The sequence below is a fragment of the Megascapheus bottae genome, chromosome 3, assembly GCF_031878675.1.
Source record: "Megascapheus bottae isolate mThoBot1 chromosome 3, mThoBot2.hap1, whole genome shotgun sequence".
Taxonomy (NCBI): Eukaryota; Metazoa; Chordata; class Mammalia; order Rodentia; family Geomyidae; genus Megascapheus; species Megascapheus bottae.
Genome location: NC_143511.1, coordinates 80,228,233 through 80,255,748, shown reverse-complemented (window position 1 = coordinate 80,255,748; position 27,516 = coordinate 80,228,233). Strand labels below are relative to the sequence as shown.

The following is a 27,516-nucleotide window of genomic DNA, read 5'->3' as shown; positions in this document are numbered from 1 at the left end:
AGACTGAGATCTGAGGATCACAGTTCAAAGCCAGCCGAGGCACTAAAATCCATGAGACTCTTATCTCTATTTAACCACCAGAAAACTGGAAGTGGTGCTGTGGCTCAAGTGGTAGAGCACTAGCCTGGAGCTGAAGAGATCAGGGACAGCATCCAGACCCAGAGTTCAAGTCCCATGACTGATCAAAATAAATAAAGTATAAGTCCAACCCAGCAGCAAAGCCTATGGGATTGTATCTCTAACTAACCAACAAAAAGTTGGACTGGAATCATAGCTCAAGTGGTGAAGTGCTAACCATGAGCAAGAGAGTCATGATGTCCTGAATTTAAGCCCCCCACCCTCACACACACGGATGAGCAGGTCTGGGCCTGCAAAGCAGCTACACTGGATAATGCTTTTAAGGCTGGAGGTGACAGCAGCTCCTGGTGGATTCCAGGCTGGCAGTCATGGAAGGAGGGAAGGAGGGGCCTCACAGGAGAGCCAGGGGTGCCACACAAGTGGCTGTGGTCACCCCAGTACAGAGACAAGCTGGCCAGCGGAAGTCCAGCCTGTGGGGTTACTCCTGTAGTTGTTGCCTCCTTGCATGGAGGGTGAAAGGCTGAGGTGGCAGGGCCAGGCTGCCGCCCCTTTCCCTCACACACGCAGGGGCCACACAGGGCGTTCTGGGCAGGGTCCTTCAGCTGGGCCTCTGGGTTCCATTTGCAAGGAGTTTTTGGCTCTTCCAGATGTTGGCAGCCGAGACATGACTGGTGACCCCGGGCCCGCCCTGCGCCCTGCCCGCTCCCTCTGAGAGCGAGGCCACTTCACACAGAGCTTGGCATGGGTGCATCAGCTGCAGCCACCTGTGCGGGGCCATTCTACCTCACAAGGAGGCGGTTGCCAATGGAGACCTCACTTCTAAACTCCTGGGAGCTGGGGCTCAGAGACCACCCTGGCTCAAGGGGTCCGCTCTGCCCACGACTCTACTAGGGAGCCATGTGGGGCTTCACAGGAAAAGGACCGAGAGTCACCCCCATAAAATTACCCCTGGCACAGCTGAATGGAGAGGCAAACCAGACTTAAAATAGCTAAATAAATCTTTAATATTTCTAATTGCAAATGTACAGAAATTGCACAGCCACACAGTCTTAAACACCAACACTTCTCTGTACATTATTACATGGTTAAAAGTCACAGCTGGACTGGAGCTCCAGCCAAACTCCAACATTTGTATTTTTTTCCTTTTCACATACTTACAAAAGAGGGGGCTGGGACATGGTAGGGGTGGGGGACAGCCTGTGGCCAAGTGTGTAGAAAAGAGGGGCTGGTTCCCTGGACAATCTGGCTCCCGGACGGACAGGTGTGAGGGAGCAACGGCCCCCAAGAAGTGTGGGGGCCCCAGCCCCATCCCCTCCTGGGCAGTCGGGGAGTCTTCATTCGTGGGAGGTTTGGCAGTTTCTTCACCCTGAACACAGGAGCTGAGCAAAAAAAGGTCAGGGTTCTGTGCTAGGGGTGGAGATTGGGGTCCTGTCTCCAGCAGACCTGGGGCTTGGTGGCCAGGAGGCTCGTCCTTGATCAGACTGCCCTTCCCTCGGGGACTTCTGGCACCCCGGGCCTGGATGAAGCCCAGGACACGGGTTTTCCGTGGCCTTTGGCAGGAGACCCCTTTGCCAGCCCACCAAGCTGTGGGACCCCAGCAGCCTCCACCCGGACAGCACAGCCAAGCCAACCAATCAATGCAGCGGGCAAGGCGGACACCGGAGCCCAGGACCCCTCACTGTGCCCAGTGCTGCCCTCCAGGTGCCAGAGTACAAGAGGAACCATGGTCGGGGCCAGCCCCCGCAGCACCAGGACGGAAGGACTATGTACAACCCGCGGGTGAAATCGTTACATTACAGTCAAACACCAAGAACATTTACAAAAGTTGTCAGACTTGCAGTAAGATAAAAATCTGTGAAGAGTCTGTACACGTTTACAGTTTTTGCACTAGGTAAGTAAGGCTCTCAGCCCAAGAGCCCTCAACCCCTGCAAGGGCAGCCACAGTGCCCATGGCGGCTGGGCCTGGCACTTCCTGTCCAGCCCTGGGGACCCCCGTATTGCTAGGAGGCGCTAAGTCTGAGGCTGCGCTGTGAGGCATGGGCGAGGGCGGGGTGGGGAGGAGAGCGGGGCCCGTGGACAGAGGAGAGGGGCAGCCTGGGGAGCTGGCCGTGCCCGGGGCCGCCCTGGCTGAAACAAGCGCAAGGGTCTGGGCGGGAGGGGTCAGGACAGAGGCCGCACAGGCCCTCAGCCCCCTTCTCCTTCCTTCCTGAGGTATCTGGCTGGGAGGCCCGGCACATCTCTAGCTAATGGGGCTGGAGTGCCATCTACAAGCCCTGCCTGGAGCAGATACCTGTCCACAGGCCTGAAGGCCATGCCCGGCCCTGGCTCTGCGGCCTGGGCAAAGGCCCCAGCTCCTGCCTAGGTGACCTGGGGTCAGAGCTCAGACTCGACAGGGCGTGGGAACAAACGGGCTGAGGCAGAGTAGAGCTCCTGCCCGTGTCTGTCCCGCACAGTGGGGACAGGCAGATCCGCCACAGAGCAGCCTAGAGCTGAGGAAAACCAGCCCCAGCAACGGGGTGTGCCCCTCCCCTGGCTGCAGTGCCGGGGTCCTTGGCTGGGGCCGGGAAGGGTGAGGAAGAGGCGGCTGCACACACGGGGCCTGGTGCAGGCGGCTGCTGTCTTGGTGAGGGAGCAAGTCTAACATCCTCCAGGGCCGCTATTCCCATGCAGTGCGCACGCTCAATTTAAAAGGCCCCTGTGTTCCAGCAAGCGAGCAAGCGGGCTTTTGTTTCTAATGCATACTGTGAAAGGAAAAAAAATCACAGTTATCCACCTTCTTGGGGCCTGTGGGCCTCAGACTATTTCTTTTCAGCCATCAAAGGAAAGATCACCTTTTCTGGGAGAGCAACAACTGGCTACATTTCAGAGGCCACTGTACCCCAGATGTCCTGGGCCTCTGGAGAAGGCGGCGGCTACAGTGCACTGTGCCAGCTCTGCCCAGCTCTCTGGCTTCTGCAAGCCCCACACAGTAGGTATGGCGGGCTCTGTGGATGCCCCGTGGGTATGAGGGCCCAGAAGAAAAAGCCAGGATTCTCACGGTCCATTTGGCCAGGCGTTTAAGGAAGGGGAGGAAGGGGAGGAAGGGGAGGAAGGGGAGGTGAGTACAGGGTCGGGCCAGGGCAGGCGCATCCTGGGTTCCTCAAGGCAACCCAGGGGCGGCACGCAGTGCCAGGGGCTCAGGGGCACAGGCTCCCTCCTCTGTCCTGCCTCCACCTTCCTGTCTGTAGCCACCCGAGCACTCCAGTCCCACAGGGCAGAGGTCTGATGGCAGGCCTCGGGGAGCTGCAGGGGGTCCCTAGCCCTTGGCCCTTCTCCAGGCAGCTCTCTACCTGGCAGGGGTGTGGGATACGTGCACTTGGCTAGTCACGGAGGACAAGGTGACACACACCAAATCGACAACCGATGGACATGAGTTTCCCTCCAGGCTGTCCCCGCTCCCCAGGGTGCAGTCTCTCTTGCGCCCAGACCCACTTCCTGGGAGGGCGGAAGAAAAGGCCTCGTCCCGCTGTCAGTCTCTGGCTCCCTCCGTGCCGCCTCCTGGGCAGTGGGTGAGGGGAGGGGAGCGCCTCTGCCTCCACCAACTTGAGGGGCTGTGACTGTGGGTGCTCCTGGCCGAGACCCCGCCCTGGGCCACCACAGTCCCCTCTCCTCGGGGAGGGTCCTCCCTCCTCGGGCTGGTTAACAATTGCTGCTGTTTCTGAACTCGCCGTTCTCGGTAATCTGCAATTTGGTGGGGTTGGTGGGGGAGACGCCGTTACGGGCTTGCATGCTGTACCTCTCTTTCAGCTGCGTCAGGGCGCTCATGAGGCGGGCATTGGCAGCGTCCAGGGAGGCGATGCGCTTCTCCTGTGGGCGACAGGGGCGTTAGTGGGGCCAGAATGGCCACTGGGCTATAGCACAGATCAAGCTGGGCCGGCCCTGGGTGCCCGTGAAAAGCTCTGCAGAGCAGAGGTTGGCCCAGGGGCACCTGTGAAGAACATGTGGAAAAGGCCCAAGACGTGGTGGACACTGGCGCCCCGGGAGGAGGTGGGCAGAGCTGTTGTCGGGGCTGCCCGAGGGAGCGTACCTGTCTTCACACACGCAGGACCTGCCGATTCCTGAGCCTGCCTGAAGGGCTGAGGCCGAGTCCCCTGTCTGAGCAGCTCTGGGCAACAGCCCCACCGCTCCCTCCACCCCGCTGGTTGTCCACCTCCAGCTTTGCCCATTTCCCTCCCCTCCCGGTAGCTTCCACACCAAGATGGCCACCCTCCCCCTCACAGCCCTCGCGGGTCAGATGCAGCCCACGGAGACCATGAGACTGACTTCCAAGAGCAGAGCTCCTGGTCTCCTGGCCCTCAGCTCCTACCCAGAGCCACCCCTCCTCAGCCCAGGCCCTTCCCACCGCTGCTGCCAGGCCCAGAGCCCCACCTGGGCATCAATGATCTTCTGTTTGGAATCGACAGCGGCTTGCATCTCGGCATGGTCCTTCTTCAGCTCCTCCTCCACGGACATCAACCTGCAGGCGGAGACGAGGACAGTCAGGCGGGCCCTGGACAGCGCGCGGAGGAGGGGGAGGCCATCACGAGGGCAGGGGCACACGCGAGGGGCTGTCCTCCCACTTGTACGGGAGGCTGAGATGTCTGGGCCTGGCCCAGCTCCCCTCCTTTCTCCACCCGCACCTCCCTACTCCCTGGGGACCCGTGGGCCGAGCCTTTCCTCCCTCCCTCCTGGAACCAAGGTGGGATCTTCACTGCACTGTCAGTGCTGCCACAGGACCCCAGCACAGGGAAAACGCTGATGTCCCCACGCTGGCCACGGCGGTGGCTCTGGAGGAGGACGAGCCAGCCCTCTCCCTCAGGCTGCCGCAGCAGGTGCCCACACTGCGGGCTAGGGGGCGGGGGAGCGCAGGTCCACAGTGGAGCACGAGGCCCTGTCCTCAGGTCAGCAGCAAGACCACGGGGCCCTGTGGTCTCATGTTCCTCATCTGAGGGGCCCTCCCCCTCAACACACACACTCGTGGGTCTCCCTGCCTCCCAGGCCTCTGCTCTGAAGATGTCTAGTTCCACTTTCACAGGCATGAGGGCTCGTGGGCCCTGGGGTTAGCCTGCTGGACACACACCTTTCTCCACGTGCAGGGCTGAGCCGGCCCCACGGAGCTGCAGCACTGCCTAGAAGGGAGTGGGGGAGCACTCTGGTTTGAGCTCCAAGCTTCCAGAAAAGTGACACATAGGAAAGCCTGTGAAGGGTGGGTGAGGCTGACGCAGTACAAGGGGGAATTACATTACATGAAGATTGGATTTACACTGTTGCCTTAAAAACAAACCAGAAGGCTGCACGGTGTCTAAAACAAAGGTCAGGAGACATTGAGCAGCCCCTGCGGGAAGAGAAACCAACACAGAGCCCAACTCGTGGGCTTCAAGCAGTGGGAGCGGCGGCTTCCCTGGGCTAAGGAGACGCCGGGGATTGTGGAAGGTCAAAGTGTAGGGTGTGCAGGGTACAACAGCCTGCGGCGGAGATAAACTCCACTCCTTTCCCTTCAAGCTGTGCTGAATCCTGATCTGCATGCATAGTACCAATTAGCAGGCGCTTGGAGCAGGAAGCGATGAAGACCCAGAAAAATCCTAGGAGCTGTTCATGTTTCCAGCGGCTAGAACGGCAAGATGTACTCACATGGAACCCCAAGAACCCCAGGGTGGCTTGACAGCCCGGCTGCCCCTTCCCAGAGAACCCAAAGTGAACCTCGGAGGACTGAGCTGATTCCAAGCAGCCCCACCAAGCCCGAACACATCCCCTACAAGGACTCTGGCCACCTCGCTAAGAGTAGTGCCCGTCACCCAGCCAGAAGGACCAAGTGCACTGCAAAGGATAAGAAAACTGAACCCTGAGAGAAGAATGAACAAGAAGTCTCTGCTATGGTTTGCACAGTACGTGTCTCCAGCCGCCTCAGGTGTTGAACTTGGTCCCTGCTGGAGCCACTCATCAAGGAGACAGAACCAGGAAGGAGGGAGTGGATCACTGGGACAAGTCCTTGGGAGTAAACTGTCCCTGGCTCCTTTTTTGTGGTTCTCCCTCCTTCCTTTGACAAGTAAGAGTTCTAGGCGGGCACACTCTTGTAATCCTAGCTGAGGATCTGAGGATCCTGGTTCAAAGCCAACCCAAGCACTGAAGTCTGCAGGACTCTTCTTTCCAATTAACCACCAGAAAACCCAAAATGGCACTGTGGATCCAGGGGTAGGGCAGGAGCCTTGAGCTGAAGAGCTCAGGGACAATGCCTGGGCCTAGAGTTCAAGCCCCACGACCGACAAAACAAAACAAAAAACCAAGAGCTCCAATCTCCCCTGACACATACTCCCACAGCCAAGTCTCCCAAGCCCATGGCCAAACAACATGGACTGAGCTGTCCGGAGTTGTGGGGCAAAATAAGTCCTCACTCTCTTTCCTGAATCACTCAGGTAATTTGCTCAAAGACCAGAAAAGTAAGTCATGGGGACCAAAAAGTTTCAGATAATAGAAATAGGTACAGTCAAGCAACTATTACTAAAATGAAATTCTGGAGGAAAGAAGGAAGCAGGGGAGTTAGTAAGTTAGTTGAGGTGGCTACAGTAACAATAGACAAGGCATATTTCAAAGCAAGAAATATTATGAGATAATGATTTTATAGAGGTCAATTCTACTGATATAGAACATAATGATCCCCAAAGTAGCCATACTTATGTCAGGCTGGGCACCAGTGGCTCACTCCTGTAATCCTAGTTACTCAAGAGGCTGAGATCTGAGAATCATGGTTCAAAGCCAGCCCAGGCAAATAAATCCATGAGACTCTTCTATTCAGAAGAGCTGATCTACTAGGGGAGGAAAGTGCCAGGATTGGGCAGTGGACACAGATGAGCAGACACCTCAGAGGACACGCGAGAAGGACGAGGTGGTTTGCTAGTCACCTCAGCTCACCTTGTGGCAGTCACTTATAATGAATCAAACAGAAGACAGAGCTGGGGAGGACTCCCTGGGCTCTGCACAACCCCGTCTGTCCAGGTGATGGGGTCTCAGGAGACACCCTGCTGTCTCTAGCTACTCCTGGTGTTCCTGCTGTAAAGGACTGGTGGAGACACCACACCTACACTGCACTTCCTGTGTCAACACTAAGGGACGTATGCACACTCCCACCCCGGGGACACAGAGGGATGGGATCAACGCTGGACCCCACAAAGTCTTCAGCCACATGAAAGCCATCAAGACCACCCAAGTCCAAAACCTTCTCTAGATAGCCAAGGTATCTTGAAACTCAACGGAGCTCCAACTAGCACCATCACCTACACTCCCTGCTCAAACAGCTCCTCGGGGGGCCGCGGGCACCCTGACACAGCCACAGCCAGATGTGCCCAGAAGACATCTGAGGTTATCCTACCTCCCCTCTCCCAACCTTCCAACCTGCCTGGAACTGCCCCACCACCCTCTGCCCCGGTGAATGGGGTCTCAGAGGGTACCCAAAATTCAGCTTCCAACTCTCCTGGGAGCTGGCCAAGACAACTGACCAATGCTGGTCCTTCTGAAGGCTGGCCTTGGCTGGTCCAGCCTCGCTCCTATTCTGTGCTTCAAGTTCCCGTCCCTGCAGACCAGAGACTACCTGGGTACAGCCAAAGGCTCGTCACAGGCCCACGGCCTCCGGAGGGCAATGGACCGGCTGCCCTCACCTGCTGATGATGCCCTTCATCTGGATGTCCTTGTCCTCCTGCTGCCGCCGGAGCCGCTCCTCGCCCTCCTCTAACCGCGCCTGGTACTCCAGCACCAGCTTCTGTGTCGTCTCTTCCTGGCATTTGAACAGGGTCTCGTACTCCTCCAGCTTCTTGGTGGAGATTCGCAGCTTGTCCTGTAGTACTGCCAGGTCCTGCCAGTAGGGCAGCATGCCACGGGCACAGCACCCGGGACAGAGAACACAACTTGGTCAGGCTGAGCAGGGGAGAGGAGGGGCGGGACCCGACGGGGAATGGCCCGTGGCTGAGATGAGACTCAAGCTTTCGCAGCACCTGACTTGGATGGTCCTGAGGGGTGAACTAGGGCTTGAACTCAAGGCTGCATCCTTGGGAGGCAGCCACTCTGCTACCTGAGTCACATCCCCAGCCCATCTCAAACTTCCCTTAATGAAGAAAAGGTTTCAAAGCCCTGGGATATGTGAAGGACACTGAGCAGTGCCTTGAGGGGCAGGGGCTGTGAGGTAAGAAAACTAAGGCCAGACAAGTGACCAAGTCCCACAGACAGTGGCTGATGAGCAGGTGAGATACTAGTCTCCCAGCCCGACCATCATGTGACAGAACAGACCTGTGCAAGTCTGAGGGGCCAGATATGAGGATCCAGGCTAAGGGAAGCGGCTCCCCTGCCCCCCCCCGCCCCCGTCCCCAGGCACTGTGTCGTCCTGTGAAAGCAAGCAGAAGCAGTGGACTGAGGGCATGGTGGAGGGCAGCAAAAGCAGCATGTGATGGAGTGGGGTGCACAGCCATTATGACCCCCAGCTTGTTTCTCAGGAGGAGAGAACAGGATTTCTGGGGTGTGAGGGTGAGAGGTGGTTGCGTTCCTGGGGACCTGGTCCCAGTTCCTCCACTACTTGGGCTCTGGCCTTCAGGGGAAGGCTTACCCACAGACCCAGGCAACTGTCCTGACAGCTAGGCAACATGGGGGGTAGAGATGAAGCCCCCACTGCCTGCCAATGCTAGAGTGTAAAGGGAAGGGGGATTGAATTTTTCTTTTCTTTTCTTTTTTGTCCTGGGGACTGAACTCAAGGCCTGAGCACTGCCCTTGGGTTCTCTCAAGGATATAGCTCTACCACTTGAGCCACAGTACCACTTCCAGCTTTTTCTATGTATGTGGTACTGAGGAATAGAACCTGGGGCTTCGTGCATGCTAGCCAAACTCCTGGAACTCAGGGGATTGGAATTTTTAGAATCACTGTATCCCCTTAGTCCTGGTAACCTAGAAGAGCCAGGCCTTGGGGAGGCATAAGCCTCAAGGTGGCTGGCATTTGGGGGACTCTGCCACCATCTCAGGGACCCCTGTCTCTGTCTCCTCATGCATGGCGCTCACAGCAAGGGTGTGAAGCTGCCTCTCTGGCATTGGGTGTCAGGGGCCCTCCCAGAGTCCTGCCCTGGTCCCCGGTGTCCGCTGTGCAGGCTGTACTAGAGATCTCAGGTCTACGCTAGGTCCCTCTGGCTGCCTTCCTTCCACATTCCACAGGGGACGAGGCGTGCACGCAAGGGGACTGCATGGCAGGAGCAAGCAGAGCCGCCTCACTGAGGGCTCTCAGGAGAGACTCCTGCAGCCCGCCCTGCCCGCCCAGCCCGGGTCCGGCGTTACCTTTTCTGCTTGGCTGAGCTCCTCCTTACTCCTTAGCCTATCCCTGTGGGGGGGATCTGGGCCCAAGCCCTCGTCTTCTAACAACTGCGCGTTCATGGTCAAGAGCCAAGCAGCCGTGCGGTCCAGGGCATTGGGGCTCACGGGTGAAGGGCCCTACAACGAAACACAGCTGTGAAGGGCTGGGGGAGGTGGAGAGGAGGGAGGGGCAGGACCCACGCTGGGTTCAGTGCTACTGGGTTCAAGTGGTTCAGTGGCCAGCTGGAAAGGAAGTGGTCTCCAGTGCACGAGTGCCTCAGCAGGAGCTGTCCGTCTCCCTGCGGGCAGCCCGAGCTGGACCCCAGCCCAGAGCACTGCACTGATGCTACAAGGGCGCCTGCCCAAGGCTTGGTCTCAGCCGGGTGTGCAGCCTCTCTATCCATGTCCTGCCACGGCCCCTGGGTGATGGGCACTCTCCGAGCTCCTGGCAGCTGTGCCCGGGGCCAGCTCGGCCTATGTGAATGCTTCGGGGAGAAAGCAAGTGTGACCGCCCAAGCAGGGCAGGAAAATGTGGGCTTGGGGCTGGGGGCTTAACAGGCAGGGAGCTGGGGATGAACAGGCTCCTCATTCTTGCTCCCAGAGCCCAGCCTGACCCACTGAGAACTGGTACATGAGCCCGGAGCTCCTGGCGGCTGTGGCAGCCCCGGTTCCGGGGCTGGTGGATGGGGAAAGCCATGGCACGGCTCCGCATGGGATGGTAGCCGGGTGTGGTGAGGTGAAATGGCTAAGGAGCATGCCGCGGGTGTGACGCGCCCCCCCCCCGCCCTGCCCCAGTGCTGACCTGTTTGTGCAGGGCACGTGGCTTCAGCTCGGGGCTGTCTCCTTTGGAGGAGGAGGACTGCTGTCGCAGCCGGGCACCAGGGCCAGCCCAGTCAGGGGAGGCCGACGCCAGGGCTCCACTGGAGGGCCGTGGGTACTGCAGGGTGCTCAAGAGGTTGGGGGGTGTCCGGCCTCGCGGGGCAGGAGGTGGTGGTGGTGGAGGAGGTGGCGGCTGGTCGATCCTCCGCTGGGGACCAGCACTATTCTGTCTTGGCACTGTGGGCTGCCCACCCTTCTCAGTTAGTGACATCTGCCGCCGTGCCAGCTCGCCGGGCCGCCGTGCCAGCTCCTCGGTGGCAGCGCTGAAACTTCCCAACTTGGCTGCAGCCGCCAGCTCTTCACTGTTGCTGTGGGAGCTCAGGGAGCTGTGGCCCTCAGAGCCCGAGTCACCAAGGCCGCGAGGGGACAGTGGCAGGCCGGCTGCCATCTGGTACACAGGGTTCTGAAAGGAGAGTGGTGCCAGCAGCTGGGGCCGGCCTGGCGCACCCTCAGAGGTGCCCGGTGTTGTAGGCGTCTGGCCTGCCCTCCTCACGGTGGCAAGCCCTGCCAGGCTCACGGGGGCTGCCCGGGACGGCCACCCGGCAACCAGCTGTGTTGCAGAAGCCTGCCCGTCAGCAGGAAGGACGTCAGGGCCCGCTGGGGAGCCCGCCTCCCCGTCCAGCGTGCGGGCATCCTGGAGATCCACCATCGACAGGCTCTTGCCACCATTGGCCATCTGGAGGTCAGGCTCGTTGGCTTCTGAGTAGCTCGAGCTGCGAGCAGGTGAGGGCTGGACCCCGGAGGACCTTGTGACAAAAAACAAGTCCTTGTTTTCGGGGGTTGGAGACGGTAACCGGGTGAAATCTATCAGACTGCAGGGAGACAAGCACACACAGGGAAAGAAGGGGAAGAGAAGAACTGTAAGTGCGGCCACGTGGGTCCAAACCAACAGCACTGCCAACCTGCCGGGGTCTGGAAGCCACACCGGGACTGTGGAGGGGGGCAGGTGGGTGGCAGAGGTGAGAGTCCTGGATTAGTGGCAAGAACCTCTGCACTAGGGGCTCCAGGCTAGGCTGCCCAGAGGCCCTTTCCCTGCTGCGCTGCATCTTGGGACATCAGGCACTGGGGCCTGGTGTGCTCTGGGAAATCCTAGTTAACCCAGGCCCTGAGCTCTGTGGCTCTCTCTCTGCCACTCCCGGGGCCTGCATTTCATCCATAGTGATTCCCAAGTCCCGAAGGCTCCTTCTGCCTCTCCTCTCTTGTTCCTCATCAGCCCGGAGAAACCTCCCTCTACCCAGCCTCCTACTGCCACTCTCTGTGAGTGGCAAGCGGAGGTTGGCATTGCTGACAAAAACAGAGTCAGAGTGCAGGGGCTCAGGGGGGAGGGGGAGGGCTCTGAACCTATGCTACAGGCTCTGCCCCCCTTGGCTGGTCACACCCTTGGTTTCCTCCTCGCTCAATACCTGGCCCAAACCTCTCTCTGTGGGCCTCCCTGGAGGCCAGTACTGCTGCGGTGGACATGGATGAGCTGTGGAAGAACAAGGTGGGGTGGCAGGGCTTTGTGTGATGAGCAGCAGAACACACCTAAGCAGCCTGACACAGCTTCTGCTCAGAGGAACAGACACCAAGGCCCCAAGACAGGCAGCTAGCCACTTGGGGTCACAACACTTAATGGACAGAGTGGGAATCAAGCCATGGCCAGCTGGAGGCCTGGGGTGCTGCGTTATAATACAGATGGGGTCTCAACACACAAGAGGCCTCTCGGGTGACCCCATCTGAACTCTTGCTGGTAAAGTGCTCTTGGCAAGTTAAATGAACAGACAGATCCCCCAAGCTGATGCTCACAGGAGCCGGGGGCTGGCATGGCGGCCTTGTCTGGGTACTTCTCCCTCCCAGATCTGGCTCAACACCCGCTACCTGCTTCAAGGCCGGTGCTGCTGCTTTGGAGGAAGCACACGCTCCCCACTCTGCCTCTCTCGTCTCATTCTCACCAGAGGACCAAAGAGGCCCCTGGAGATGGGGGACTTGGAGAAAGAGTAGAGTGCACTAGTGTAAACACTAGGCTTCCAGGGGAAGGGATCCCATTTTCACCCAAGTATCCAACTCCACGTGGGGTCGACAGGTTGTGCCCCGGCTCTGTGTTCTCTGAGCTCCCAGCTCCGGCTTGACAGGACCACCCCCAACCACTGAAGGTCTGGGGAATATTACCAGCATGTTGAAATGCAGGGAATCTCAAAGTCTACAGATATTTGGGACCCGCGATGGTTCCTGAGCACAGGTTGTGTTTCTCTGGGCCTTTGGTCTACCGTGTCATGTCTACCAGTGGAAATAGTACTTGTCCATACTACTTGTCCCCGATTTTTCTCTGAACAGGCTTGTAACTTTGGTCGGCCAAATCTACTGGGTCTCTTCAGGCTTGTGTCACAGGCACGTGTGTGTGTGGGGGTCTTCTCCCCATATCTGATTCCACTGATAAGTGTGTAACTAGCCTGTGTGCATGCTCCACATCACTCAGCACACCTGGCAGCTCTTACCCAGAGAGATCATTTTCAATCACCATCTTCTGCAGCCCCGCTGAGATGCTGCTGCTGCCCGAGCCTGGTGTGGAGGCCAGGTCAGTGGTCCCAGGGAGCTGCCCGCTGCCTGGGGTACTCAGTGCTGTGTGGACATCCCTCAGAATCCGAGGCAAGGGGCCCAGTTTGGACACAATGCTCTACAGAAATATAGCAAAAGACAGATGTCATCTATGGGGGACACTGGGAAGCTGTGCGTCCTGCAGCTGCAGGACTTACTCGGTAGTTCAAAGTCCCCTGGGGAACCCATAGAAAACACAGATCCCCACTCCACTAGTCAGATCCAGTGGGTCTGGGCAGGAACAAGCCCAATTATCCAGCTATTCCTAGGCCAGGAGACCCATTAATGTGGTAGTCCCCTCTACCCTATGCCCAGGCAGAGAGGAAAGTCCACAAGGAGACCACAATTCCCCATGTCCACACCTCCTCATCCCAAGGGTTTCTGTGGCAGTCCCCTTCCACTCCCTAAACCCCGAAGTGGGCCGGGCCAGACTCTTCTGGCCCTTGCACTCATGGAGATGGTTCAGGCACAAAGGAGGAAGCAGAGGACGCTGGCCAGACCAAGGACAGAACTTGAGTTCATCTGACCCTCACTGCCACAGCCTGGACACAGAAGAGAGGGATCTGGGTGGAGGGCTGAACTTAGAGAAGGCAACACTGCTTTTGTACAGTGGAAGGCCATGTGTCAGCAGGTGAAGGTGAAGTATGAAAGCCCATACTGTTAATACAGATGTGTAGAGGCAGACCGTTTGGGTCCCCGTCTCTGTTGCACCCTATCTCTTACCCGTGACGATGCCAATCGCTTCCCGTACTTCCTGCCAGGGTGTGAGATTCAGGGGACAGTGACTAGCAGTATAGGCTAAGGACTAGAATGAGCCTGGCCTTGCTTTCCACACCTGATCCCTGGGTCTCTCACAGCCAAAGGCAAGTGGATAACCATGGACAAAATGGCCACGCTGCAAGGGCTGTGACTACCCCCAGTGCCCGTCACTGCAAGGCACCGTGATATGGGAAGAAGCCTGGAAAGAGGGTGAAAACACACGTGGCAGTGTACACGGCAAGTTCTCACTTGAAAATGCACTAAGAAAGGGAACTTTCCGTGCTTCTCTAGACACGTGCAGCCTGTGTAAAAGGCTACATGCAGGAGTGCTGGGAGGGGTCACCTCTAGGGACGGGATCAAAGGCGGTGTGAGGGACTGGGAGTTTGGCCTAGTAGTAAAAGTGCTTGCCTAGCATGCACCAAGGCCCAGGTTCAATTCCTCGGTATCACATACATAGAAAAAAGCTGAAAGTGGTGCTGAGGCTCAAGTGGCAGAGTGCTAGCCTTGAGAAAAGCCCAAGGACAGTGCTTAGGCCCTGAGTTCAAGCCCCACAACTAACAACAACAACAAAAAAGGTGGCGTGACTTTTCTTATACAGGGGACCTCTACCCTGGAAAGCAACATATTCAAGATGTGCTTCTTGGCAGGTCCAAACTGTAACATCAACAGCCTGTGGCTAAGGTTGATGGGGAGTCCGCAGAACCCCAGGTGGGGGAAGAGTTAAGTGCAGGTCACTGAGGCATCAGTGTTTAAAGAATCATCTTGTCAATGGATGCCTGATGTGCATGCCAGGCAAGAGTGACACCTGTAGATCTAAAAGGATTTATGATGTCATGGATGACATACAGAGGTACAGGTCATCAATCTTTTCCATGCTAAGCGGCCTCAAAACCCAGAACCAGGACAGCTTTGGTGAATTTCTTAAGGCAAATTTCATTTCTCACAGCACTTGGGTAAGAGGTGAGTCTCCTATATGGAACTCAGCTACCACATGTGCAGGGCTTAAGACACAGCCTGGGGCCCAGATGCTGGAGAGTGACCACTGTACCTGTCCCCAAAGAAAATGGAGCCCAGAGACCCCCTGGTATGTGCTACAGGATCTGAGCTAGAGACAGCGCTGCAGACCCTCTGACCTCAAGGCTACCGTGGAAGGAAGAGCACCAGAAGCTGTGTAGCGGCCACTGGCCCCACCCTCTGAGCCACGGCCACAGGCACCTGCTCCAGCTGGCTGACGGCCTCCCAGAGCAGCGAGTGCAGACTGGAGAGCTCGCGGCCCAGGTCGATGTAGCCCTCAAAGCCTGCTGTGTTGGAGATGGTCTCAGGGTTGGAGATCTCTAGCAGAAAGCGCTGCATGTTGGTCCACTCGTGTTCCAAGAACTGGTTCATGAATGACATGTACTCTTCCTTGCTGCCAAACCTAGAAAGAGGCAGCAGTGGGAGTGAACACACTTTGAGCCACCATTGTCCCAAAGTTCTCATTCCCTTACTAGCTCCCACTGCAACATCTCAAGTGAATGCAATCTACTGTGACCCATGGTGCCAGGGCCTCCCTTCCTCAAGCCCAAATCTAACAACCCATTTGATCCCATGACTCCCACAGGACCCTGTTACGGTCTCTTCCTCCAAGTGTCAGTGTCCAGTGCGGATGACTCTCAGGTCCACACTGTGCCCTGGTCTCCCCGCTCAGTTTTCCCACCTTCCCTGGGAACAACTCCTACTCAGATCTCTGCCTCCTCTCAAGTTCCCTTTCCTAAGTGAAGAGAACATCATCCACCCAGATGCCCCAGACAAGCCCTCTTCTTTATCTCCAATTGGCAAGGCCTTGTGACTTTATCACCTGACCTCATCCTACACTGCTGTTCCTCTCCTTGCTTTCTGACATTTTTTGCTACAAACAGAGCTGTGTTCTTCTCTTGGGTCTCTTGGCTGCCAGGCTCACTGCTCTGCTGACCGGGTGATCTTTTCAGGATCCAGAACCTTAGATAAGGGCCAGCCTCTCACTTCTTTAAATCTCTCCATGACACCCCAGGCCTCATGCGGCCTTCCAGTCCCTGCTGCGCCTTTGGCCTTATCTCTGGCCTTTCCTGACCTAGCACTCGATGCCCCAGACTTCTGTGGCACTACTGCCCTCCTCCAACACACCAGCTCTATTCCTGATATCCTTTCTGGAGCCAGATGAATAGGCTCTTAGTTTTCTCTCCCTGTAACCTCATGTCCTCCCGAGATTCTGAAGTGTGTCTTGGTCACTGCTCTACTGTTTACTGTATATCACCCTGCTGGTGAGCTAAGCTTTTGAGGGTTAGGCCCAGAGCTGACCTGGTGTCAGGGCCCAGCAGAGACAGTGCTTGAACCGGCCACAATTCACACTTTGTAAATGAACAAGATGACCCAGCCCTTCCACCTACATGCTGTAAGAATGCAGTGAACACAATTAGAAGTGCTCTGCATAAGCAAAGCGTTCCTGACATTAACCCAGGGCAATCTAAAACCTGGGTGGCTCAACCACACAGGGAATGGTAAAGGAAACACACAGGATATTAGTCATTCGTTTCAAAATAGAGCTTAGGAATGTGAAGGGATAAGGGAGTCCTTATGATAATGTTAATTCAAAAAAGCAGAAGGAAAAAATATCTTGTCTTCTCTCCTTTGAAAATAAAGGAAACATACCAAAATGGCAAGTACTTTACTGGGAGGCTGGGGTATGGAGGAGGTTCTATTTTGAAACGGAGAGGCAGGGAGGAGCTAAGGATGACAGGGATGAAAGCAGGGGCATGGCCTCGTCCAACTACGGGGTCAGAGCACCCAGGGACCCATCCCTATGCACTCCAGCTTGGAGCTCTTTTTTTCCCCTGGGGATGTGACACTTACTTGGCAAAGTTGGCCAGGTTCTGAGTGACCTTGGCGATGAGGGTGAGGGTACGGGCCGTGCGGTCATCGGGGTATTCCTGCAGCAGATTGAAGAGCGAGGGGGACATGATGGCAGGGCAGAGGAAGCGCAGGAAGAGGGAGGCACTGATGAGCCGCTCACTGATGTCCGGCCGGCCTCGGCTGCTGCACTCTTGTCGCCACGAGGCGAACACCTCCTTCAGCTCCCTTGGGAAGACGCTGTGTAAAGACAGACGAGGATGGCCCTGGGGGTCAGCAGTGGCTCAAGACAGGATGGGGCAGGGCAGAATCTGGCTCTGGGTCATCTCACGGAGTCCTGGGTGAAGGCTGGGCTCCTTGTGTCTGGGATCAACTGGCCGGGGCTGCCCACTGCGTGGTGGTGTTGGGAGAGCTCAGACAGTACAGTAGAGAGAGGGCCCAGCGCAGGGTGCTGAGCCAGCAGGAGACCCGAGCCCAGATCAGGGGATGGAGATGAGCCCAGATCAGGGGGTGGAGATGAGCCCAGATCAGGGGGTGGAGATGAGGAAGCAAGGCCTGGAGAGTTAGCTCAGCGTCCTAACAGGGCAACAGCCAGAATGGCCCTGAGATGCTTTTCTACCTGCTCAGAGACAACACACCTTTCTACCCAAGCAGCAGGCACCTGGGTCTGGAGAAAGAAAAGGAGAAATTGCAGGCACAGATCATCAGTCCTTGGGCTCTCACCACTGCCTGTATACTCACTCATTTGCCTGAATTATGTCATAGGAATTCAAGATTTTCATAGTAACTCCAAGGGATCAAGAGGAGGGAAACACCCTTATTCACAGGCTAAAAACACAGCTTCTGGTGCTCTACATGAGAAAGAATACACTAGAAGCCAGGGTTCATAGCTCTACCGGGCACCCTGACCTGCCAATGAGGCCTCACCTGGCCAACTTTTAAGTGACTTTGCTACCTTTACACCCAATGTGCATGCCCATTCTGGGGCAGACCAGGCCTCAGGGCTTCCAGTTTATACCCGGCTAATCCCTCAGTCTGAGAGCAAGGTCTGCCCTGCCAGGCTCACATTGCTACATTCAGACTGAGGTGATAGACCCTAAGAAGGGGTTTTGGTTGGTATAAACTCCACAGCCAGCCTAGCAGGCTCTACAGAAGTGACTGTGGCTAGATCAGTGGTGCTGCCAAAGAGGAAGGAAGGGAGGGAAGTGGACCTCAGCCCTGGACCTCATGGCGCCCGGCGCAAGACTGGGCAGGGCAGGCACTGAGTGGGGATTATCTACCAAGGCATTAGAGAAAAGTTTCTAATCGATGCCAGAAAAAGGAAATGGAAAATTCTTGCCCACGGTGTTTTCCCTGTGCCCCACACCCATCCGCCCTGGAAAAGGCAGAGTTGGTGGAAGCCCAATCTGGTGGCGGGGGGAGGAAGAGCGCTCTCGGCGAGTTCAAGGACTTCTACTGCTCCCCCAAGATCTCAGAGTGAGAAGTTGTGCATTTCTGGTCCCGTTCAAGGAGAGCTGGCCCCGGAGGATACCTGTGTAACAATCTAAGGAAGATGGGCAAGCAGGCACACATGCTCCTGCATCTGGACATTCTGTCTATCAAGAAGGCCTTTGCCTGTCCTCTTGCTGGGCTCTCCTGCATGCCCAGCCATGAGCTGGAGGAGCTGTGTGCTGCCAGCCCCCGCAGCGTTGTAGCATATGTAGAGAAAGAAACATCCAGATGCAGATGCCATCCCACTCATAGCCAATCCCCCTGCAATGGAACCGAGCTCTAGATGGGTGCACAGGCACATTTGGAAAGATGAAGGGCTGGAGGGGCAGACGGCAGGCCTGAGGGCAGGAACGCATGGGGTCCGGGAGGGGGAGTCACACACGTGGCTATGGAGGTGTCTGAGCACTCAGTGGAGCAGTCACACAGGCCAAAGTCTGGCCAGCTCTCACATTGTGAAAATAAACCCACTTGGGATACCACAAAGAAGATGGACCAACCAGGCACCAAGCTGGCTGGCCATCACACATATACCCAGGGAAGAAGCAGGTGCCTGGAGGCAGGCCTTCTGGGAACTTCTTCAGGGAATGAACCTGGCCCTGGTCCTTCTTAGCAGGTCCTGCTCTACTGAAACACACTCTTTTCTTCCTGTTCTCAAGGCTCACCAGGACTCCTGCTTATGCCCTCACACATGCTGGGCACGAACACAAGCCTGGGCCGGGAGCACCGTGAGTCCCAGGGACTGACAGTGAAGAGTCCTGAGAGGAGAAGCTCATGAGGGCCACATCAGTTCCAGTCAGGTGAAGACACACTGTCTGCTTCTTTCTACGTGACACCAAAACTGCTGCCCTGAAGATATTCTGGAACATTCTCCAATATTCAAGAGCCCCCAGAGGACCAGGACAGAAGGTAGTAGGTAGATCTGAGCCCACTGCCTGGCACACTGTGTACCCCCTGACAGAGAGTAGGTGGACAGGCAAGCCGACAGTGCAGGACCACCGACTCCCAAGCACACTGCCCCGGTCCCCAGGGGCCCGGGACTGACCAGTAAGAGTTGATGATCTTGCAGAAGGCCAGCTCACAGCACATCTTGAGGTTGCCCTGGTGCTCAGGGAGGTCAGCAGCCGAGCACTTGCTTGGGTCCACTTCACAGTTCTCGTCTGACTCATACAACGCCTTGATGAACTCCCCTGTGGGCAGGGGAGCAAGGCAGGGGGTGAGCGCCTGGCGGGCACTGCTGCTCAGCCCTCTGCCCGCCGCCGGCCCACACTTCCCCTACCTAGGGCGTCCTGCAGGTACTTCTGGCCCACCAGCTTGAGGTACTCCTCGATGGCCTTGGTGGCCAGCGTGTTCTCCCGGAAGATGAGGTGCTCGTTGTCCCCACAGCGGTCCACCTCTGACATCATCAGGTCTGTCAGAAAGTCCTGTGGAAGTGGGAGGTGAGCAGAGTGGGATCCGAGCTGCCTCCACAGGAGATGCCCTGCTCCTCAAGGCGGCTCCCTCACCCAGTGGCTGAGGACTCACCCGGCGACTGGTGGGGAGCACAGCCAGCCTCGTGATGGAGGAGCCTGGAGGTGTGACATCAGAGATTGGGGCGCGTGTGGGGAGGTAGGACTGGGCACGAGCATGTCACGGGGGACCAGGGCCTCGTACCATCATGCTCACACTAGCTGAACTCAACCCATTTAGTCCTACGGGACCACAGAGCCACTGGATCCTCCGAAGAGGACAGACAGGTCATGGAACAGCCACCATGACCCACCTTAAGTCTGCCAGGGCTTTCAACTAACAGACGTGTTGTTCTCTGCAGCCCCACAGCAAAGGAGGAGAGGACAAGGTGACAGAGCTGTCAGCAAGCCTCAAGCTCACTGGAGCAAGGCTCTGGCGGGGGCAGCAGGCCGGGGACCCACAGGGCTGTTGGCCCCAGACTGCCTCAAATTGGTAACTGGTGAACCCCTCACACAGTGGAGCAGATAGAGGAGTTCAGCCATGCTGTCTCTAATGGTGGCACTGTCCAGACAGCAGCTGCTTCCCCCAGAGACCTGACCTTTCATGTCCCAGCCGATCTGTGCCCTGGAGCAGGGAAGAGGCAGGCACGTAGGCAGAGACTTGGGGGAGAGGGCCACAGAGCCCACAACATGTCCAGCCTGAGCCAGAGTTCCTGGTGCTCCAGAAATTCCTCATTCCAGTGTGCCAACCTTGGGATTCTTTGAAATACAGAATCAAGACCCACACTCAGGAGACCAGCCTGGGGAACAGAGGGATGGAGAGACAGGAGGACCCAAGGGGAAACTGGTTGGCTTCACTGGGTTTGTGCAAGCCCAGGATCTCTTCCTGACTTATAACTGACGTCTAGGGTCATCCTTGAATCCTGTAAGCAGAGGTAGGAGCTCCACGCTGGGTGCAGTGGCTCATGTCTGTAATCCTAGCTACTCAGAAGGCTGAGATCTGAGGATTGCAGTTCAAAGCCAGCCCGGGGAGTAAAGACTGTGAGACTCTTCCTCCTTTCTAATTCATCACTAGAAAAGGGGAAATGAGGCTGTGGCTCCAGGGGTGGGGTGATAGCCTTGAGCTGAACAGCTCAGGGACAATGCCCAGGCCCAGAGTTCAATCCCCATGACCCACCAAAAAAAAAAAAAAAAAAGGTAAGAGCTCCACTGTGGCTCCTGCCCAGTGGCTGGGAAGGTTCAAGCCTCTACCACTTCCCGACACCCTCTCCAGGCCCTTGCCTTTTCTATTTCCTGTATGTCAGCACCCAGGCCCACCACTGATAGTACATCAGCAGTGTGACCAGAGGTGCCCCAGGTGGCAGCAGCAGCCAAGCGTGTCTGAAGGCGGGAGCAGCAACCTGAGAGAGTACAGAGGAAGGGACGCTCCCCCACTGATCTCAGGAGGGAGTCCCTCTCCCAAGGGCAAAGTGCCACCCAGCAGGTGATGAGGGCTGCAGAGACTAAGTGGCTTGCAACTCAACCTCCCATGAAGGGGCCTCTGGGAAGAAGAGGGCAAGGGGCCCCCATGGAGTCTTGCACCACTGCCTCTGCCTGTCCTGTTGGGTGGCCGATCCTCATTCCCCCACCTGGGCTTCCCTGAATCTAGCTGAGGACTCAGGACCTTGACCCCACTCACCAACCTTAATGCCATCAAATAAGCCACTGATTCTCAAACCACAGGGTCAAGGCCAAGCTCGCTGAAGACCTTAGGGCCTATCCATGTCACAAAAGGCCAGCCTAGCCAGGTCAAACCTTCTTTCTTCCACCCACTTTGTACAGCTCCTCCAAGAGTGGAGGCATGGAAAGAGGAGGTCCCAAAGCCATGTTCCACGGAGCTGGGCAGGCAGAATAGGATCTACTTCCTAGGGCTACCCCAGCCCAATAGCTAGTTACCTCCCCAGCCAGGGGATGGAGCTGGGGTACAGAAGCTGGGTGCAGCTTGCTAGGATGTGAGAGTAAGATGGCGGGCCCTGTCCAACAGCACTTAAGGGGGCTTGCCTACATGGCTCTCTAGCCTCCATCTCTCTTGGGTGTTGATGCGAGGCCCAGTTGACTGTGGACACATGCCTGAGTCTGTTGTGCAGGTGAAATCTCTGTGTCTGGTGTGAGGGAATGGGTGAGGCTGGGGCTGTGATGGTGGCAATGTGAATGTGGGTGGCTCTGGTAGGTAGACTGGGGACCCATGTATGCTAGAAGGACTTGGCTCCTTGTTGACTGCTCAGGCCAGCCTGAGGACAGTAGAGAAGGCACTCGTAGGCCACCCTATCCCAGTACTGCTGGGCCACGATCCATCCACGGCTTCACGAGTCTTGAGAGTCAGCCCTAGTAGGACGCCCTCCCCCGTGACAGGGCCCTGCTTAGTGAGAACATCTGGCTCTGATCCATGCCACCTCCACCGGTGCTATGTGACACAGACACCCGGCCAGGGCTGGGAGCCTAGACCCGGTCACTAGGCCTTCCACTCATGGGGGGGCCACACGCACCTTCACTTTGCCCGTGCTCTGCAGGATGTGCACCAGGGCAGATGCCATCTCCTCCTTGGTCTTGGCACTGAGGATGGGCTCGAGGGCTGCACACAGCCCCAGGTAGTGGTTGGTAATATGTTCGGCAAACTCCTTGTACATCTCCATGGGCAGGATGGTGATGGTCTGGTAGCGTGCTTTGATGCGGATCATAGGCCCAGGGCCTTTGCCACCCTTGGGGTTGGGCGTCACCACTGGGTACCACTTCTCCACAAACTGTCGGCCAGCCACGGAGGCAGCTGGCAGGCTCACCAGGCCCAGGTAGCTGTTCCGCTCCTTCTTCTTCTTCTTGTCAGTCTCCCGGTATAAGTGCACGGTGACTGTGCGCAGGGGGGGCAGGTTGTGGAACTCAAAGTGCTCACCCCAGAAGACATTGTCCGTCTTGAGCTTGCCCGTGGTACGCGCGTAGAGCACATCGTCCAGGCACAGCTCACACAGGTACTTCTTCTTGGCCGGCAGGTCCTTGGCCTCAATCACCCAAAGCTTCAGGATGTGTTCCACCCGACGGCTGTTGTCCTATACAAGCACAGGGCCCACGATGGTCAGCTGTGGCTGTCACCCACTCCCCTGCCAGTACAAGAACCCACAGAATCTGGAAGGGGCTCCTTGAGCCCAAGGAAGACTCAGGTCTGACACGGGACGGGGTCTGGTGAGCACAGCTGGCTATGATGTGCCTGCTGACAATGAATTCGGGCAGGTGTCCTAACCTCAGGTCTCAGTTTGCTTTTCTGTAAACTGCTTTAGGGAGGGAAACTGAAGAATAAGGTCAACTCAATGCCTGCCCCATCACAAGGGATGATGTCCTGTGTCTCAGTTCGCTGTTCTATATGGCAACTTAAGAAGTCACTACTGTTAAGATCCCTTCCTTAGTGATATCATGGTGTCCAAGACTCAGCCCAGACCCATAAGTCATCTAGAGAGACAGACACAGGAGCAGGATTACAATCAGGGTCCCAACCAGATAGGGGAGCCCAGGGACAGTGGGTACCAAGCTGGGCAAGGGGTTGCCTACCTAGAGGAAGGGACAGACGTCTAAGTTAGAACATGATAGCTGAGCCTATGAACTATGGGTAAGTGGGGTTACAGGAGTTCCAGGCAGAAGGACACAGGGCTTCAAAGGCCCAGTCAATGTCCATTTCTGTGGCCTCAATACACAGCTTTGGGAACAGATTCAAGGCAACCCAGTCATCTCAGCATGATCAATGCAAACTCTGAGTCTGTGTGGGCCCTACCTCCAGGACCAGCCTATCTCCTCATGTCCCACCTCCATCTTTCACGCTCCGGTGGCAGGAGGTGTAGGCCTACCTTATTGGGGTGCACGGCTCGTCGCAGGTTCTCCATCCACTTATCGCGCTCAGCTGCGGACCGGCAGGAAAAGCACTTACTTCCGGAAGATGTTGTCACCTGTCAGGGCAGGCAGGACAGTGCTACAGTGGCAGGGACCACAGGGTGGACAGCAATGGAAGACCTCTGAGGCCACTAGGCCTGCCCACAGCAAGGAGGCAGCGCAAGGCTGCCACATTTCAGGTGGCATTCTGCTGTCCCAGAGCAGGTCGGCAGCAGGAAGGAGGCTTCTGCCATCAGGCTCCCCCTCCCCACTGCATGGCCCTCTTGTCCTAACAAGAAAACATCTTTCTCTGACCTGAGACAGGAGGAGAAACTGAACAGGATGCCAGGCAAGGAGGGGAGGCAGAAGAAGCACCTCAGTCCTTAGCTGATACTTCCTGAGGATTCTTTTGCCTAGCAATGGTGACAGAAGCCCGTGTGCCAAGCCTTAAGTGTGTCGACCTGCTGCAGTTTTTACTCTTCTGTCTCGCCTGATTCCCGCTCACCCTCTGGCTGCCACTTGGATATGTCCTCCAGAAAGGAGCCTGGCTAAGCTGTTCCCACTTCATCTGTGCTCCTCACATCACACCCAAGGTGCTACAGGGAAGCCAGACGCCGTACCCCAGCCGGCGCACTGAAGAGCAGTCCCTGCTGTGAAAAAGCTGTCAGGCACTGACCATCTCCCAGGATGGGACATCCCAAAGATGTCCCAGTTCAAATTCAGCCTATTCTGCCAGGAGCCTTGGCCAGAGACAGCACAGAGTGGGCACAGGCTATTGGAGATGTTAGAAATCCCTAACTGGTGGCTTGTCAATTCCAAGCTTATTCTTCTGCTGACTAGGTATTACTGTTTGGGTAAGGTAGGAATTTCCCCAGAAGCAGAACATCAGAGAAGTAAGGACTTCTCAAGACCATCTACCGCCTCAGGGCTGGCTTGTCTCTGTCTGGTTGTATCACGACCTTTGACATCTTGTCTTCTCTGGGTCAGATTCTCCATCTTCCATGAGGGACTGCACAGGCAGCAGCAAGTAATGATGCCCTGTGCTCTCAAACCTGGGCTCACAGAACGTAGGGCAGGAAGGTTTGGGCTTTCTGCAGACAGGGAAACAGGCCCAGATAAGGGGAACTTTCTCCAATTCCCTGGCTTGCAGTGGCGGAGAGCTAGCCCAGAGCACAGGCTCTGAGAGCAGGCTTGAGGACTGTTCCTACTCCCAGCTCTACCTCACCTCCCACAGAAGACAGAGGCCATGGGCAGATTCTGGTAGCACTCCCAGAGGTCTGGAGAGGCCTTGCCCCTGGAGACTGGTAGAACCTACCTCGAAGCAGTAGTCCTGGCCCAGGATGCTGCTGTGCACAGGCTTGATGACCACCTCCTCCTCCATGCTGAGGTCCAGCGCCTCTACTGCACTGCTGGGGCTGAGTAGGGACTCGTGGGAGCGAGACTCCTTCAGCCTTGGCATCAGATGGGACCTGGAGAGGTGAGCAGGCAAGAGTCAGCAGAGCCTGCCCACATCTGGACCAAGCTGGTACCAGTTCACCCACTCCTCTCCTCCCAACCCCATACTCCTTTGTCTTTGGAAAGTTCGGGGAAGGGTATCAGATCCATTAGAGTTTGTGGGCCAGGGTCTGCCTTGATTCTCCAACAGCCCCAAAGGCCCCTGTCTCAAGGAGTCTTCCAGATCTTTTCTTACCTTCCTGCCCTCTGTCTTGTTCCCTATCCAAGACCAGTATTAGTCATCCTGTCCCAATATGTGTCCAGACTGCTACAGCTAGCAGAGCCCTAATAATGGCTGCTCCACTTCACAGCCCCACACAAGACAGGACAGTCCCTCCACTTGACAAAGGAGAACAAGGAGACTCTAAGTAGAAGCAGGGTGGCAATTTCTGCACAGCATCCCATGCACTGAGACAATGTCAGGGTCTACCACCTGGGACTCCTGGGTCAGTGGGTCAGACCCAGGCCTGTTAACCAAATAAGAGCCCAGACATGACAGACTCTCATATACTCAATCTTGGGCCTGTGCTTGCTGTTCGCCTGTTGTACACCCTCTGTACCTCAGTGCCCCTGTGAATGACATGGACACCTCACACTGACCACCACCAACACCCAGGAGACCAGTCAGCCTTCCTCTTGGTTTGCCATGCCCAGTCTGAAGGTGGTCTCTGAGAGTTCTGAGGAAACAGGTTCAACCAGCAGAGATCTATGGTGTAGGCTCAAGTCAGCTTGGAACCAACCACATGACTCAAAGTTTGTCCGTGTAGTCTGAGCTCACCAGCACATGCAGCTGTGTCTCTACTCCTCCAGGACCTTTCTAGATGCCTAGACCCCACAGGTGTGCATCTCACACGATACACCATCCCTAAGTGTTCTGACAGGTTCCACCCCCCTCCCATCTATCCCTACTCCAGTAGCCTGAACCCCCACCCCACCCCCCATACCGTGGTAGTGACTAATATAGGTTATGGGGGGGTGGGGGAGAGTCTGCCTTTCCCTTGGCTAAGATCCAACCTGGGGCCAGGCAAGGTAACCTACCTTCCTGCCAGCTAGGGTTGCATAGAGCAATGGAGAAGACATCCTGCCTCAGGTGTTCAAGAATTCATCTCAGAGACCTAAACCCCCTAAGCCTGGCAGCCAAGATTTAAAAACAGGCTGTGGCCAACCAGAATCAGCTGCTCTCTGGCTCAGCCGGAAAAACTGCCGTTTGGATCCTAGGAGTTAGGGCAAATACAGGCCCAGAAGCACATGGGGTAGAGCTGGTGAGCTGAAGCCACTTCCTGCTCCAAGGCAGCGGGGAGAGGAATTGACAGCAGCCTCATTGCCCTGGCCATGTCTAGAAAGACCCCCAAACCAAAAATAATCCTGGCCCCGAAGTCCCAGGAGCCCAGTAAGGCACAAGCCAGACCCCTAAACCCTGGGGCCCAAAGCCTGTGGCTGCAGAGAGCTCCCCTTCTGTCTTCACCATGCTGTCCCACAAACATGCTGGCCACACTTTCGTGGGGAGGTCCCAGGCAACACAGAGGACCAAGGGAAGCTCAGGGCCCTTAAGACATCCTGAACTAGCCCAGACCAACTGGCCACAAAAGCTGGGCAGCCTTGACTCTCCTTCCTCCCCAGGGCTTCTGGAGGAAGGGACTGGAGAGGCTTCATGAGCCCAGCCAGCAGCCTGAGCTCACTGGAAGGAAGGTGAGAACCTCAGGCACACTATCTGATGGTAGAGCTTGTGCATCTGTAGCTCCTTCCTGCTCAACCTGGATTCTCTGCCAGCCAGCGCACTCCTGATAACCCACCCTTGGGTCTACTCTGTCTTTTCTCGGTGAAAAAGAGGGCCTTGGGGGACTTAGCTTCTGTGGTAGCACTGTGTGTTCCAGCCCTCTCCCATGCAGTAGGTCCTCCAGGCCCCACGACAGTCCACCCTGAAAGGATGTGAGGCCCTGTCTGTGTCTCCTCTGCATGGAAGCTCACACCTCCTGGGGAGGGGTGGCATGAGGATTCCCAGGTCACCCAGTCAATAGAAGGGGCGAGTCGCTGGCTTCCCAGTCTAGACCACAGCAGCATCCTTCCCAACAGACATGTCCTATCCCCCATGGCCTCACTCCTCTCCTCCTCTGTTCCCTCCCAACTTGTAAGAAATGGAATCCCAGAGGCCTCAGGCCCTTCGTGAAAAATGCTCCCACAGTACCCTGCTAGGATCTAGACCCAAACTCTGCTCACTGGGGAATTTGGTCCGGGCTTTTTCTTCAGCCCTTTCCCTTTCACTCCAGCTATCTGCCTCACCAACCCTTCAATCTCAAGGCCCAACCTCGGGCTACCATGATGCTGCTCCTGGTCTTTCCCAACAACTCATACCCATGCCACCTGTCCTAATGAATACCACACTGCCTGCCTGTCCCCTCACTTTAATTCCCATCGTGTCCAGACTGACATACTGCAATCCAGAAAGGTGACGTGAACTTGCCCAAGATCTCGTGGGAGCAAGTGACTGTGTGGAATCTGACTTCACTGGGGGCCAAGGCTGGCTATACGAGCAGATGAGCCCAGCCTGAATCTTTCAACTGCCAGTGGCCACAGGCAATGAGAGAAGGGGAGTCCGGGTGCTCACTGGCAAGGCCCAGGAAATGGGGGTGCAAGCAAGGGGGAGCTGCTGCTGAGAGTCAAAAGCAGTATATTGAGAGGGTGGGGCAGCAGGAACAACAG

At 56.6% G+C, this 27,516-nt stretch overlaps 1 protein-coding gene across 8 annotated transcripts in view; it reads right to left on the bottom strand.

Moving 5' to 3' along the window:
* Positions 1-1,058: 1,058 nt before the first annotated feature.
* Dab2ip (DAB2 interacting protein) overlaps positions 1,059-27,516 on the bottom strand; it is a 162,653-nt gene continuing 136,195 nt past the window's right edge. For 5 of the 8 annotated variants that reach the window (XM_090330559.1, XM_090330558.1, XM_090330561.1 and 2 more), the window contains 13 exons: positions 24,638-24,791; positions 23,301-23,399; positions 21,957-22,511; positions 19,263-19,407; positions 19,029-19,173; positions 16,499-16,735; positions 14,846-15,047; positions 12,771-12,949; positions 10,220-11,108; positions 9,403-9,555; positions 7,749-7,942; positions 4,486-4,573; positions 3,162-3,924 (listed from right to left, as the gene is read on the bottom strand). In XM_090330559.1, the coding sequence (XP_090186685.1) occupies positions 3,757-3,924; positions 4,486-4,573; positions 7,749-7,942; positions 9,403-9,555; positions 10,220-11,108; positions 12,771-12,949; positions 14,846-15,047; positions 16,499-16,735; positions 19,029-19,173; positions 19,263-19,407; positions 21,957-22,511; positions 23,301-23,399; positions 24,638-24,791 (3,208 nt within the window). In that variant the 3' untranslated portion in view covers positions 3,162-3,756. Of the gene's footprint in view, positions 2,820-3,161; positions 3,925-4,485; positions 4,574-7,748; positions 7,943-9,402; positions 9,556-10,219; positions 11,109-12,770; positions 12,950-14,845; positions 15,048-16,498; positions 16,736-19,028; positions 19,174-19,262; positions 19,408-21,956; positions 22,512-23,300; positions 23,400-24,637; positions 24,792-27,516 lie in introns of those variants that run through there. The other 3 variants (XM_090330562.1, XM_090330560.1, XM_090330563.1) reach the window with 3 other exon arrangements.